We start from the raw sequence: 16,714 nt of genomic DNA, 5'->3' as shown, positions 1-16,714 counted from the left end.
AACTACCCTGCTCACACCACTAATGTTTGATATCGGCAGACGCACTATTAGTGACAGAGCGAAGCTCAGCCCGCTGCTTTACTGGGCACACATTATGAGGACACCGGAGCTACTGCCCTTTGCGGAAGCCCTGGCAGAGGTTGCCCGTCTTGACACGTAGGTTTTCTCAAAATACTCTGCACCGTATCCTTTTTTGTGCTTTATATAGGGACCCAAGAAACCAGTTTATTAAACCTGTTTTATTATCACTTGGTTCCCGTTTTTATAAAGAAGGTTATGATCACCTACTGTCCCTTTCAACCCCAGTGATATGTAGGGCAGTGCTTGGCTTTATTAGAGTGGCCCTTGCCATTAGAAACCGCTATTGAATGGTACTCCTTGTGGTGTCACTGATAAAAAGACCATTATGTGGATATGACAATGAAATTCTACATGCACTTTATGAAATACTGAAACAGTTAAATTGTTTATCCTTAAAAGTATCCTGATCCCAATATGTATTATGTACTGTGGAGTCCAAGATGAATTTTATGTATTTTTAATATGTTAAATGGACCTTTTAAATATATGTATACTTTTATGATTCTAAAGTGTGAATCGAAATAAAGTTATTCTGATGATGATGACACGTGCAATAAGGTAGGGTGGATTAAAAATGTCAGGAATTTGGTGTCAGATGTCGGGCTCAAGGGTCTTTGGGACAAGCCAAATCCCACCCTGCTACAAAAAGAGGTCCAGAAGCAATACTACTGGAATGGGTGGAGCAACATGAGCTTCCCAAGCATACTCTGGGGAAACTTACAGAGGAATTTTTGCTCCATAAACAGGTTAGATCATTGGAACCCGATCTACACATAATCCAGGTCCCCCAGGAAAGAACGCTATACATTCACTTCGGGTTTGATGCCCTTCCTGTGGGCGAGGTTTCAGCTAAGTGGCACCCTAACTCTTCAAGTTTAAGCAATTGCCCCGGTTGCTACGCCCCAGTGAAGTCCATATCCCATGTGCTGTTTGCATGTTCTGCTTATATGCAGCCGACTGCGATGCACTCCGCATACTGAAGTCGGATGCCAGGCCCCTTTTTGCCTAAACCACATGTAGGGCATTAGAAAGAAGGCACTTATGAGATCATCTTAGTAATGACTAGGTTGACCCGTAGTTGGAGTTGCCTTTTGGGTCCCAGTGACTAAACTTAGGTTACCCCCACGTGTTTTAGATGTTGCACAAGCACTTTATTGTAGATTGATTTCATAACCTGATTGCTAGGGTGGGACCTTAAGGTCAACCACGTGACATCCTCTGCTGGATGCTTTTACCATCCTTCACTAGTTTTTATATTCCACACTCGTTTTTAATGATTGAATCTTATTTTTAAATTTACGAAAGATTTTATGATGTATTACTCTCAACTGGCTACTGTCGAACAGATAAGGTATGCTTTTGCTGGTTGTTACAGGGGTGTGCTTTTTTTACTAACTGTTGTGAGTAGTTGAACTGAACAACCTATGCAATTTTGATCACATTGGTCTAACATGCTTTAGCCATGCAGGTAATTTGCTGTCAAATCAACATTTTGAGATATTCATTTTTGCATGTCTATTGTGGGTTGTCTTGCTTGAATTCTTCTTCTTTTATATTTTTAACAATGTTTTACTATGTAAGTTTTGTGTAGCTTTTATGACTTGAACAGTCGAAATAAAGCTTAATGATGAATCATAACAACATCAACAATCAAGCTCCCTCCTTCACGTACTTACCACCACACTCATTCATGTGTGACAATTGAGATTAATCCAGGTGGCCCAAACCTATAGCAATGCTTTGTGCGGCAGGTATAATTCATTTTTATTGTTTATTGAATAGCAATACAACTGTTGCTGTGCTTAATTCACAATTAGACAGACATCCCCACCATGTGGCAGACCGTCATAAGTGCTGGTGCTGGTATTAAGTGCAGGTACCGAGCACCCGAAACCACTGGCTCAAATTAAGCACTGGTTTCAACCTTGAAATTATTTAGGTCATTTTTCACCAGATTCAGCCAAAAGCGCTGAATTTAGTCCATTTAATCAATACTACAGACGATGTATTTTCAGAGAATAATAAGGGTCATCACTTCCATGCCTGCCCTTCAACATTTACTTGTATTAATTGACACAATTCCTGAGGTAACACCAGGTGAACCTGCAAATGCAATCTGATGAAATGCAAATCTACTTTCAGCTAGAAAAAAGGCTGGTGAATCAGGCGGACACACATATAAGACAATGTGAGGTGGCTTGCAATATGTCTAACCACTGCCAATACCTCAGGGAAGCAGTTCAACCCATCATTTGTTTTTGCCCATCATGCCACCGCAGATTAGACACTGCCATGTGCAAGTCAGTTTTGACTCTGCTTAACTAGGAATAGTCCAGCCAAAACTGCCAATGCAGGTCCTCTCTGAACCAGAACTTAAGCAACCCAAGACCCTGTTTCACCCTGATTGGGGTTCCTCAGTGGGGTGCACGTTGATTCCAGTGGCACAGTGAGAAAGCACCAATGTTCGGGCATACCCTCAGCCTCTAAGAGCGGAACATGAAACACACCATAGGTGATAGGAATATGCTTTCAGTAAGTCTTATCACTTGTAAATGCTCTTTTTTATAATTTCAGTCCATCGTTCCTTGGTCCACATTGCCACCTCAGTTAAAACCGATATATCTGCAACTCAGTCTTCACCCAGCTCAAATAGGAACTGTCCAGCCCAAACTGGAAACCCAGGTCATCGCTGAACCACAAAACAAGCAACCCAAGACTGGTTTCACCCTGATTAGGACTCTTCAGTCATTGATTTCAGTGGGACAGCGAGTGAGGGACCCACGACTAGGTCTACCTTTGGCCACATAGGGCGATACATTATGATGGATGGCTGCTTGCTATAAGTCTAACCATTGGCAATTGATTGGGTGGCATTTCAACCCATCGTTCCTTTGGCCACCATGCCACCTCAAATTTGACCCAGCCATATGCAAATCAGCCAAGATCAATAGGAACAATCCAGCTCGAACAGCCAATCTGGGTATACTCTGAACCAGAATGTAACCAACCCAAGAACGGTTTTGCCTTGATTGAGGCACTTGAGTGAGGTGTAAACATGAAGCCACATCTAGGCATTCCCATGGCCACTTAGAGCAGTACATTTCACACACAAAAGCTGATAGGAATATGCTTAATGTAAGTGTAACCACTTGTAATAGCTCTGGTTAGCATTAAACTCCAAAATGTTTTTGTCCACCATGCCATCTCAGCTTAGACCCAGCCATATGCAAATCAGTCTTGACCAAGCTCCAATAGGAACCGGTCAGTCCATAGTGCCCAGTCAGGTCTTCTGAGGAGCCGGAATTCAAGCAGCCCAAAACCGGTTTCACCCGAATTGGGGCTCTTCAAACCAGTGTAGCTGGGTTTCAGTGGACCAGAGAGCAAGGGACCCATATCTGTGCATACGCATGGCCACTTAGGGCAATACATCACACACATAAAAGGGGATCAAAGGGGATGTTTGCAATAAGTCTCACCACTGGCAAATGATCGGGTAGTATTCCAAGCCTTCGTTCTTTTGCCCAAAATGCGACCTCAGATTAGACCCAGCCATATTAAATCAGTCTTCACCCTGTTACAAAAGGAACAGTCTAGCCCAAATTCCCAAGGCAGGGACTCTCTGAACTACAACACAAGCAACCCAAGACTGTATTTGCCCTGATTGGGGCTGTTTATTCACATGTAGCTTGGTTCTAGTAGGACAGTGAGCAAGAGACCCATGTCTGGACATACACTCAGCCAATTAGGGTGATACATGAAACACACAAAAGGTGATGGGAGGCGTAGAAGACGGGATGAGGACTTGGTGCGGCTGGAGTCGGATATTGCTGAACTAACTTCCCAGTTGGCCTTGGGACCGACTCCGGACTTGCTCCACGCTCTCGCCCTGAAGCAGTCGGAATATGGCGCCACTGCTACTGACGCGGCCAAGGAGATGGGCAGGGAACAGCAGGGTAGGATCTATGACGCCGGTGACAAGGCAGGTAAGCTACTTGCCTGGTTGGATAAGAAGGAACTGGCATCCCGCGTTGTACCAGAAATCCTGGGAGACGACGGCCTGGTTGTCACTGACCCTACTGCAATTGCCGGGGCGTTTGCTGACTATTTTGAGACGGTCTACACGTCTGTCTCCGCCCTATCCGAATCGAACTCTGCTTCCTTTTTGGAAGAGATTGAGCTCCCTTGTTTGTCTGATGTTGAGCACGAAGACATGGACCGCAACATGACGGTTGACGAAGTGGCACTGGCGTTAAGGTCGCTGCGCTCTGGGAAAGCTCCGGGACCTAATGGTATTCCAGTGGAGCTGTACAAGCTCAAAGCGGACACCGTCGCTGCACCTTTGAGAGATATGTTCCTTGCGGCTCGAGAGGCCGGCGAGCTCCCGCTTGCTCAACGTTTGGCCACTATCGTGGTCATTCACAAGGAGGGGAAGCCTCGAGACCTATGTCGGTCATACCGTCCTATTTCCCTGTTGAACGCCGAACCTAAAATCCTGGCGAAGCTACTAGCCAATCGACTTGTGGGTGTGATTGCAGACTTGGTTCACCCGGACCAGTCTGGTTTCATCCCACATCGGAATACGGCCCTTAATCTCCGCAGGCTTCATGCGGTAATGGCGCGAGCTCACATGCTCACAGAGCCGACTGTGCTTGCTTCGCTTGACGCGACGATGGCGTTCGACTCGCTTGAATGGAACTACCTCTGGGCGGTGCTTGTTAAATTCGGGTTTGGGCCCAACTACATTTGTTGGGTTCGGCTCCTTTACTCTTCCCCGATGGCCAACGTGACAGTGAAAGGTCGCTTGTCGGCCTCATTTGCCTTGCGCAGGGGTACTAGACAGGGTTGTCCGCTGTCGCCGCTCCTCTTTGCTTTAGCGTTGAGCCGTTGGCTGCATGGATCCGTATGCATCCCGATATTACTGGTATCAAATGGTCGCCGGGCTTTGAGGATCGCGTTTCGCTTTATGCAGACGGCATCCTTCTCTATCTTACCTCTCCCTGCCGGTCTTTGATTATGGCGTTCGACGTACTGGGGACTTTTGGTGGTTACTCGGGCCTGGTCATCAATTGGTCCAAGTCCTACCTCTATTTGCTGTGTGGGGACACTCCGCGTCTCCCTAGAGGCTGCGCTATACAGATCTCACAACAGGGATTCAAGTACTTGGGCATCTATATTTCAATAGATGCCTGTACGCGTTACACTAACAACTTACTCCCCCCTCTGGCGCGTTTGCGGCGTGATGTGGAGGGTTGGAAGAGGTTGCTGTTGTCCCTGTTGGGCCGAGCGGCATTGTTTAAAATGATGTCCCTGCCAAGGTTTTTCTATGCGCTCCAGAACACACAGGACCCAGTGCCGTCCAAGTACTTCGGAGAGGTTGAGAGCTTGCAGCGTACCTTATTGTGGGATGGCAGACCGCGGATCTCTATAGCTAAATTGACTATACCGTGGTACGATGGGGGCATTGCTTTGCCGGACATACATCGCTATTATTGGGCGTCTCAGCTGACGGCTATTAATCACGGTTTTTACGGACCGGCAGTCAACCCGGGATACGCCATGGATCGCTGGCTTATGAACGACGGGATGTACTATAGGGCGTTGTACTCTAGATCTCTGGACCGGAAACTAACTGGACCCACTAAGACGGCGGTACACCTGTGGAGGGCGGTGACCAAAACTTTGGGCTGGCAGGGTAGGCTCACCATGGCTACTCCCCTATACGACTCTGACCTGCTGGGGAAACTGTGGCACTCCAAGGGGTTTGACCGATGGGACCTCATTGGTATTTCCAAGGTCGCAGACATGTTATCTAGGGGGGAAATCAAATTGTTTACTGCCCTACAGGCCGAGTTCCAACTGGGAGCTACTGAATTCTTTCGTTACGCACAACTACGACACGCACTCACATCTGCTATGCCTGCGGGAGAGAAAATCCCTGAATCGTCCCCGTTAGAGGACAGGGTGCTAGACGGCCACATGCCGGATAGTGCCATTTCCCTGACCTATAAAAAGTTAATTAATGTACGGATGGACCTACTGGTGAAACTGAGAGACCTCTGGGTGAATGACGGGATTGAGATGGATGATGAGGAATGGCAGTCTGCGGTCTCCTCCCCTAAGGAGGTGGCCATCTCCGCCAGGCTGCGATTGGTCCAGTTGAAGGTCCTCCACAGGATTTATATCACAGGCCCCAGACTCATTCACATGGGACTCTCCCAGGACGGCCTCTGCAGGAGAGGATGCGGTGCAATTGCCACCTTTATGCACATTCTCTGGGAGTGCCAGGAGGTTGCTTCATACTGGGAGCGAGTGCATGCGATAATGAGAGTTGTAACTGGTGTGACCCTGCATGCGGAGGCTCGGCGCTGTCTGCTGAACGTGTGGGGTCCGACTGATTATAATACGGCTCAGACCCGCTGGGTCGCCCTGGGCAACATGATAGCTAAGAGAGACATCGCCCAGAAATGGGGTGCTTCGACCCCCCCCACTGTTAGCCTGTGGAAAACCAATATGGATTGGTGCATGCTCCGAGAGAAGACTGTTTACATGGCCCGGGGTAAGCCCAGGATGTGGGGGTTGGTCTGGAGTGCTTGGAACTCGTATAGAGGAGACATTTGTGCACCCCCGGAGGTGGTTCAGCCGGAGGTCCGCCTATCTCCATAGCTCCCCCTTCTCTAGGTTCCACATGGTTAATCCTGATTTTATGCTCCCCGTCCACGTGCTTGTCTTGCATCCTGATGCTTGTGTGGCGTACCGACCCCGACTCTCCCCGTGATATGTGCCTTACAATTTTTTTGCATTCCTTAGCCCTGTGACTTTTCGTTCTCTCTTTCTCTCTCTTTTCTTTCTTCCTTTCTCTCGTTTCTCTTCTCTTTCATGGCTCTGTTGGTTTCGCTCGTTATTTTAGACTTCTAAATATCATAAAATTAAACCTGACTACTCCTGTACTTCTGTTTTGTACATGTTTACGACTTGACTCACAATGCTGCCTGGCCTCCGGGATGTACGGCTGAATAGCGGTGTACTTTGTTTTGGAAAATAAAGGTTTTCCAAAAAAAAAAAAAAAAAAGGTGATGGGAGGATGCTTGCTATGAGTCTTACCACTGACATTCACTCGAGTAGCATTCTAACCCATCCTTCTTCTGCCCTCCATGCCACCTCAGATTAGACCCAGCCATATGCAAATCTGTCTTAGTTTGATTTCTAGAAAGTGACTAGATATATGCACATCTGATGATAAATGTGTATGTCTGTTAATATCGCTGAGAAAGGTGGCTAATGTGTATCATTTATCTTGCGATGTTCTAAGTTTTCTTGGATATTAGAAGCATACACTGACTACATGGAGTATGTTTCTTGTTACATTTCTTACACCCTTACCCCATGCCGACAGCTGTTCTCAACTCTTCAAGCAGTCCTGGCACCTTGTGGCAAACTTGGGTGACATTGTGTAAGGAAAGGCAAAAATCGGAATGCCTGTCATGCTTCTGTGAACTTCTTTTTGGTGCTGAGTCTTCTTACGACTGGCAGGGAGCATGGGTTTTTTCATTGAATCTTTTTAACATGTGGCCTGCTCCTTCTTGCACCTGTTACCATCAGTGGTAATTGTAAAACGCTTTAGAATCTATTAAAGGTTCTGCACTTATAGGGGTCATTAAATGACAAATGATTTGAAAAGATCAAAGAATACCAAAATTCTCTAAATAGGGACAACAGGGCATTATATATAGAGAATTCTAGATGGGTAACAGGAAATGATGGGAGTGTTTTTCACAGAGGGGTTCTGAGTGAAAACAACCAAACATCAAGAGTGAAGCTTTACTTGTCTATAGAGTCACTCAAAACTCCAAGGTGAAAAACAACCCTATAATTCGCCTCTTATCCATCTACAATTTTAGAATATGTATGGCCCCCAAATCATCTAAACCTGTTTTCACTTGCTATGTAGGAGAAGAGGATTAATGGATGAACCATAAATCACATGGCCTCTCTGACATGTCTAAAATATGCCTTTTCTTTCAGAAGCTATGCTCTGTGGTTTCCAGCACTGTTTTGACAGGCTCTTAGAGAGCCCTGCCAGAGCAGCCTAGAATTCCTTTGTAACGTAGCAACAGTGAGTAACAGTTTTGTTAACAACAGTTTCTAGGTCAGAGCAGTGAGTTACTGTGTTTGAACCCTATTATTCATCTTAGCATTTCTCTAATAGAGCCACGCATCAAAAAGATTTCAGTAGCAATAGATTATAACCCGATGAAAAGGAAGTGCAAATTTCTCCATTAAAGAATTCTGTTGTTGAGAGTCTGCCCCCAGAATTAACTTAAGGTAACTATGGCAGAGATAATTATGATGGCACATACTTCAACAATGCAAGACCTGGAAATGCAGGATTTATAGCTTACTCCACAAGTCTAAGGATTTCCCTTTAACATATAATTCTACATTTTTCCAATGTGTTGCTCTCTTATAAATATATTTTTACACAACTGTTTGCAAAACAAGGCACACATTCTTTCTCATACAATGGTGTCTCATGTCAAAATCTCTCCATTACCAAAGAAATGTAGATTCTGTTTGCACATTGTATGTTACATGTATTTTTTTTTAAAATATGCATATGAATAGATTTTTAAAGAATTGCATGTGGAACATGACTAGAACATCTGACAATTAGTTCACTACAATTGAATTAACTGGATTAAAGGCTTTTTCACAAATATATTTGGGAAATATACATTTCTATGTACCTGACAGCAATTCAATATGTATTGGAAGACCACAAATTAAGCTTAAAATAAGTGTGAAGTAGGCTTAAAATTAAGTGTAATCAATTGAAAGAGATTTAAAGTACTCCAGTCTGAAAATTGTTTTGCCATACCATTTAATGTGAAGGAAAAGAAGTTTGGTATGGTTTTACATTTGCTCCAAACCAAGTGAAGGTTTGCTCATTTTTATTTTATTATTTAGGATTTCAAACACTTGCTTGGCACAAGTTACCCAAAAATGTTGACTGAGAACCCTAGCATGAGCACGGGAAGTGCTCTTGCTCTCCGACCAACACACTGGCCAAACATTAAGGTAAGCAATTCATCCAATATTATGTATATCTCTGAACATGAGTAGTGTCTCACTAAGACTAGACAACTCACTTGGACCTACATGCATCTGCGGGCCCATGCACAATTAATTTGTGATAACCTTCAAGCGAGTGCATGAGGAGGATCTACACAATGAGGGCCTGATTCACAAAGGTAAACTTAGACCTGAAGTATAACTTTAGACCAAAGTCTAACTTTACAACTGACATCTAACTTTATGCTTGAAGTATAACTTTACACCTTAAGTCTAAGTTTAGACCTTAAGTGTAAGTTTAGACTTAAAGTCTAAGGGACTGATTCACAAAAGGTAATGCTAGACCAAAAATCGAACTTTACTATTCACAAAAATAAGTTACTACTAGTAATTTTACTAGCACTAAACTTACTACTAGTAACTTTACTATGAGCAAGTTAACCAATAGAAAGTTACTAGTGGGAACTTACCTTTGAGAATACTGAAATGTAGTAAATTAGACTTTTGGTCTAAATTAGATGTTTGGTCTAACTTTACCTTTGTGAATCGAGCTGACAATATGCATCTTTTAGTACCACGGACCATAGGTGTCAAAGTCACACATATGTCCAGATTTTTCAGAGACCAAATACTAACACCTGGGCCTTTTAACTAGTTGAGCACCTTCAAATTCATGTAAACACAACATGTTTTTGCTCATGTAATGCTTTTCTAAATCTAACCTACGGTGCAAAAAACAGCATTGTTTGCATAATTAAGAATAGATGAGATGTACATTTCTTTCTATAAATTGAAAAAGTAGTTTTCCCTCAATGATTTTTCAGACTTTTTTCAAAGTATGACATGAACTTTTACATGTCTTTTTGAATGTTCAAATTCTCTGGATTATTGCTTGTTCCAATACCAAATTGTTTAAAAGATTTATTCTACATTTTTACTTTTTTGAGGACAACACAGTACCAATTCATGGAACATGTGCCACAGTAGGTATGTTTTTATATTTTTTGTAACCTACAAAACGTTCATCCTAAATCAATCACTTTCGGAAATCCAACAAAAGCAAATTTCCTGGCCGGTGATGCAATTTTGAAAACCCACCTGAAGACAGATTTAAAATAAGGTCAAATGAGATCAAATACATTGGAATAGTCAGTCTTTTATTTTAACCTCTTCCACGCTGATGACGAGCTGGGCTCGTCATGGCGTAGCCTCCTCGCACGCTGATGACGAGCCCAGCTCGTCACGTAACAAGAGATTTTCAAAATTACAGCATGAGAGCGGAATTCCGCTAGCGCGCATAGTGTTAACCACTTTATGTGGTCTACAGATAAAAAGGTTCGGGCAGTTTTACAAGCCCCTCGCGCCACTTTTGTGTCACTTTTCCCATGTTGCAAGTGACGCAAAAGTGGCGCAAAGGGCTTGTAAATCCGCCCCATAGTGTGGATTTTGGAATGTGTAGCATCAATATGTAAACTCAGGTTTTTAATCTATTTCTATTGTATAGGATTTCAAACTGGGGGCTGAGACAGCCAGTACAGCTCATTCATTATTCACGCCTAACATGAAATGTGGAAGGGTCATCATTTTCCAACTCAAGCAGTGGTCACACACCCAGGTACAGAAGAAAACCTTCTTTAGGTGTATTGTTGATTTAGGATGGCTTCAATTCAAGGAGTTTGCAAGCAAAAATATTTCTTGATTACCTGATGATGCACTGCTTAATATCATCTCATTCTAATTCTATAGATATTCTGACAACTTTCTAGAAGCATTTTGAACTTCAAAATAATTAAGTTTTCAGTTTGAAAAATATTGTAAATATGTAGTTGATGCGCCCTTCCCTACAGCCAAAAAAATAGACATAAGCTCTTTAGACAGTCATATACTTGAGACGATGATCAATTTACTTTGTTTCAATTTGCAGTTATGGGTATTTCTGAAAAATGTCTTTGACTTGTCATCACATTTTGACTGTTTACCCAGACCTACCCGTGGACATAGACTCTCAACCTCAATGATACAGGTCAGTACTGAAAAGCTCTGCCATTTGTTCTATGAATAACATGATTCACATGATATTATATGATTTCTGAAAAGCCCTGACTTTGTTTTTAACTAATGGCTAATTACAGTATCTGTTGAGATCAGTGTGAAAGATGGTTAATGAGCAGGATTTATCTTGTAAAATCAACAATTTTACATTTTGTACTTTTACTGACCCATTAGTCCACATTTGGGTAAAGTGTTTTGATAAAATCACACTTTCTTTCAGAAAATGTTGTATCCAAATGCACAATTTTGGCATTTTCCTACGTGTATATGAGATATTTAAATTGGATCACTGACTAAATATCGACGAACACAATATAGACTACCCAAAATATCGACGCCAAAATATCGACGGACAAAATATCGAATTCCTATCTACAAACAGGTAAGTACCAAAATATCGAGTCCAAAATATCGTTTATATATATATATACATTATAAAAATATTGAATTTGTTAAAAATAATGTTAAATAAAAAAATTATTAAAAATAAATAGCTAAAATATACTTAAAAATACTTAAATTACCTTAAAATTATTAAATAATTAATTTAACTTATAAAAAAATACAATCATATCTGTTAAAACATATATATATATATATACACATAATATTAATAGAAAATACACAATATTATTACCGTAGGATAGCGTAGGGGTAAAAATGACTATTCCCACTCCTGGAAGTGCAACAGTAGGGAAAGCGTTGGATAGCGTAGGGGCAAAAATTACTATTCCAACTCCAGAGAGTGCACCAGTAGGGAAAGCGTTGGATAGCGTAAGGGTAAAAATTACTATTTCCACTCCAGTGAGTGCAACAGTAGGGAAAACGTTGGATAGCGTAGGGGTAAAAATTACTATTCCCACTCCAGAGAGTGCAACAGTAGGGAAAGCGTTGGATAGCGTAGGGGTAAAAATTACTATTCCCACTCCAGAGAGTGCAACAGTAGGGAAAGCGTTGGATAGCGTAGGGGTAAAAATTACTATTCCCACTCCAGCGAGTGCAACAGTAGGGAAAGCGTTGGATAGCGTAGGGGTAAAAATGACTATTCCAACTCCAGAGAGTGCAACAGTAGGGAAGGCGTTGGATAGCGTAGGGGTAAAAATTACTATTCCCACTCCAGCGAGTGCAACAGTAGGGAAAGCGTTGGATAGCGTAGGGGTAAAAATTACTATTCCCACTCCAGAGAGTGCAACAGTAGGGAAAGCGTTGGATAGCGTAGGGGTAAAAATGACTATTCCCACTCCAGAGAGTGCAACAGTAGGGAAAGCGTTGGATAGCATAGGGGTAAAAATTACTATTCCCACTCCAGAGAGTGCAACAGTAGGGAAAGCGTTGGATAGCGTAGGGGTAAAAATTACTATTCCCACTCCAAAGCGTGCAACAGTAGGGAAAGCGTTGGATAGCGTAGGGGTAAAAATGACTATTCCGACTCCAGTGAGTGCAACAGTAGGCAAAGCGTTGGATAGCATAAGGGTAAAAATTGCTATTCCCACTCCAGTGAGTGCAACAGTAGGAAAAGCGTTGGATAGCGTAGGGGTAAAAATTACTATTCCCACTCCAGAGAGTGCAACAGTAGGGAAAGCGTTGGATAGCATAGGGGTAAATTTTAATATCCCCACTCTAGTGAAAATAAATTATTATAAATGACATAATTATAAATTAATCAACTAATACATTTTAATTGCCAATTAAGAAATAATTAATTACCAATTAAAAATTAATTAACAATTTTTTTTAAATAAATACCAATTAATTAACATGTTTAATGAATTATATTAAATTACTTCCCACTCTATTCCACTATAAACCCACAACCCGCTACTAAAAATAAAATAATATTATTCACATAATTATCAATTAATCAATTAATAAAAATTAATTATCAATTACCAATTAATTAATTACCAATTAAAAATTAATTGACAATTAATTCAAAATAAATACCAATTAATTAATTAACATATTTAATTAATTATAATTATATTACTTCCCACCCTATTCCCCTATAAACCCACAACCCGCTACTAAATATAAAATAATAATATTCACATAATTATCAATTAATCAATTAATAAAAATTAATTATCAATTACCAATTAATTAATTACCAATTAACAATGAATTGACAATTAATTCAAAATAAATACCAATTAATTAGTTAACATATTTAATTAATTATAATTAAATTACTTCCCACCCTATTCCCCTATAAACCCACAACCCGCTACAGAATTAAATTACGCAAAAATTAAATAACATAAAATGTATTACTTACAATAAATTACAAATAAATATACACTTTTCACACATAAACTAACATATAAAACACTTTAAAAAATTCGATATTATTAAAAAGTCGATATTTTTAATCAACTATATTATGTACTTCGATATTTTGACTGTCTATATTTTTTTATTTGATATTAAAGTGCTTACCTTCAAAACGATATTTTGGATGTCTATATTCTGTCCAGTCGATATTTTGTCCATTCTATATTTTGGACTCGATATTTAGGTTACTCGATATTTTGGAATCGATATTTAGACCATTTACCATTTAAATTCACACCTGCAAGCCATACTTGTGCTTCTGCATTTCTACTCTAAATCTACCTTAGTGTCTGTGCATCAGTCTCACAGTCTTTTACAAAAATATAACCATAATATAGATGAGGTGTATAGTTTAGATATTTCTTTCTGTTATATATAAAGTATATATGCTGTTTTATCAATGCATAACGAAGGTTTTACAAAGTAGCACATCAACTCAACCATCCATCACGGAGTCATGAAGATTTTCTTTTAAAGTAATGTGATTTTCCTTACCAAGCTGTTTAAACCATGTTTTATGAGGTATCTTACTTTCATTTATAAATTTTCATAAAACAAAATTGACAAGTTGGTATGGAATTAGTGGAACAGCAAACTTGTTTTACCTGTACAATGTAAAACTCTATTAAAGTTAGGTCATTTTGAAGACTCATTTTAATATAGGTTTGATAAGGTCCACTATGGTCAAAAGACTAGATATTGCTTGTCATTAAAACCTTTGCTACAGTTCAACAAAATAATATCCCTGTGGATTATAGAATGTGGAGCAAGAAATGTGAACACAGGTTTTTAAAACCTATGTCAGTTTCATAGGTTTTCAGTCTATGGGCTGTCAGTCAGCACAGATCTTTTAACAGACCCACCTAAAAAGTGTAGTTATTAAAAACCATTTCTATAGCCAATATAAAATGAACAGCTAATTTTCTAAGATGATATTGCTTGCTAAGCAGCGAGTGGCAATGGCACTGGGTAGTTGCAAAGCACGCCATTTGTAAGACTAGCTAAAGGATATCATACCTTGTGGAATGGGTTGTGACCCATGCTGACACCCTTCCCATGGTGGCAAAACCAAAAAATGTCTTGGAACCCCTACACATTTATCTGCCAATCCTCAACACTGTGTAATGTGCTTCCATTTAATTGTTGGGAATTGAGTGATTAGTATAGTGGAAGATGCTGCTGTTATAGGTATTTATGAGTCGGTTTCCCACCCTGCATTGCTCCAACCACAGTGTGTGATATTTCCCAGCTTATGGACAGGAGGGATGATTTGGAGCTGGGTTTTATGATGTCCTTGCTGTGTCATTTTGTGGTTACAAAATGTGTTTCTTTTTCATTTCTTGGAGTGATGAATACATCTATTCCCTTTATATACTTACTGCTCTCTGCCTGTATATTTCATAACATTTTATAACTAAACATCTTTTTAAAATGGCAGCTTTAGGAAAGGCCACTTCAGTTAGATTTTTGCTAACTGTGGATGATGGCCACCGCTCTCGTGATACCAGACTCCCAAACACTTGTACACGACTGCTCTCACCACTGATTGATCATTCAGATGTCAGATCCCTGTTTTTTTAACTTTTATGCCAAAGATTAGGATATTAGTTTTATCTGAATTGATTCTTATCTTATTGAGATCCCAAGAAGAATGAAGCTCAGATACATTAATTACAATTCGAAACTGTTCTTGCCTAGCAGGACAATGTCTGCATATTGAAGAATCAGTGTTAAATGTCCTCCTAAATTTGAGTGGAAAGAGCAGTAGTGGAAAAGTGTATTTCCCAGATCTGCCACATAGAGTTTGAGTAGCAAATGTACCCATATTGCCAATATTACAATCCCACATCAAGCCTCTAGTAGTATAGATTTTAGGACATGATTTTGAGGGCTGCTAATTTAAATGTTAACCCAGTTCTGTTCATTCAGTGGAAAAAGCCAAGCTACAGACACAACCAGCTTTTAGGCACATGTTTGGTGTTTTAATGGCTTTCATTCGTTGATTTTGACAAATGAAATGCTGCTTGCTCTACTAATAATGCACTGTTTCAAAATCTCATGTCAAGAAATGCTGAGCACTTTCTAAAATCTACATTTACATAGAAGTAATTGAGCCTGTTTCAGCATATTTATAGCTATGTTTTGTGTAAAAGATTAGTAGTAGTGTAGATTTTAAGTTGAGAAAGAAAATCTCTGCATATCGAATAAAAGCTTATGACTGACTGAAAACCATTGGCAACATATTTTACCTCTTTTCATCCTATAGGATTTCGAACTATGGACTGCCACAATTTGCAACAAGATACCTAAAAAGAGGTTTGAGGTCATCACTGTTGTCATACAGCTAACAGATATCCAGGTACAGTGACTTAGCCATGGAAACAGTTCTGTAAAGTTGAAACTTAGGGCCAGGTTTAGCAGTGAACAGTAAAACAACAGCCAACAAGAAACAGATGCCCTTCCTTCATTCAGGTAAATTATTGTGCTGTCAAAGGCATTGTTCCAGGCAGAGGAGTCACCACTAACTCTAAGATGGGGAAGACAAATGAGCAGCAATACTCATTCATTCATTGATAACTTTATTTCGGTCAACATAGACCATAAAAGTGCAGATAAAATAGATACATAGAAGCACAGGGTATTAAAACAATAAATTACATGTACAGTAAAACATAAGGCTAAAATTGGATTAAACTTGATAGTTATCAGACTATACAGTACAATTAATAGATAAACACAGATGTTATAAAAAACTTTTCCGTCTGCGCCACATACCAAACAAAAACCGTGATACAGCAAAGACGAAGGGAGGGTGGGTATCATATCCTAGAACCATACAAACTTGGGCACATTGGGTAAAACCTAAGTTCCTACAGAGTGGGTTCAGTCAACATTTCCTTATTGTCTGGTAGGCTGGACAAAAAAACAGGACATGGCATACATCTTCTTGGTTGTAATTACATGCCGGGCATACAATGTTCTCTGCTTAAGCCCATTTACATGTAAATGCTCTAAGCGGGAGGTTGCCAATCCTGAGCTGCATGTAGAGTTTCCTTGCAAGGGAAGGATAAATTAAGTCCAAGAAATCCTCCATTCTGGATTAAATTTTTACTTGAAGGAACTCCATCGTCAGTCTTCCCATACTAGAACACCTCTGAAGAGATATTAAATTCTGGTTCCT

The 16,714-nt window shown here is 40.4% G+C and overlaps 1 protein-coding gene across 1 annotated transcript in view; it reads left to right on the top strand.

The window, feature by feature from the left end:
• Positions 1–16,714, top strand: part of LOC147692528 (uncharacterized) — a 244,320-nt gene that overhangs the window by 147,731 nt on the left and 79,875 nt on the right. Inside the window, exons 8-11 of the mRNA XM_086936800.1 lie at positions 9,046–9,156; positions 10,655–10,765; positions 11,075–11,173; positions 15,800–15,892. Of these exons, the coding sequence (XP_086792926.1) occupies positions 9,046–9,156; positions 10,655–10,765; positions 11,075–11,173; positions 15,800–15,892 (414 nt within the window). The remainder of the gene's footprint in view (positions 1–9,045; positions 9,157–10,654; positions 10,766–11,074; positions 11,174–15,799; positions 15,893–16,714) is intronic.

The sequence above is a fragment of the Lissotriton vulgaris genome, chromosome 9 (genome assembly GCF_964263255.1).
Source record: "Lissotriton vulgaris chromosome 9, aLisVul1.2, whole genome shotgun sequence".
NCBI lineage: Eukaryota > Metazoa > Chordata > Amphibia > Caudata > Salamandridae > Lissotriton > Lissotriton vulgaris.
The sequence above is the reverse complement of the archived record's forward strand: the minus strand, read 5'-3'. Positions and strand labels throughout refer to the sequence as shown.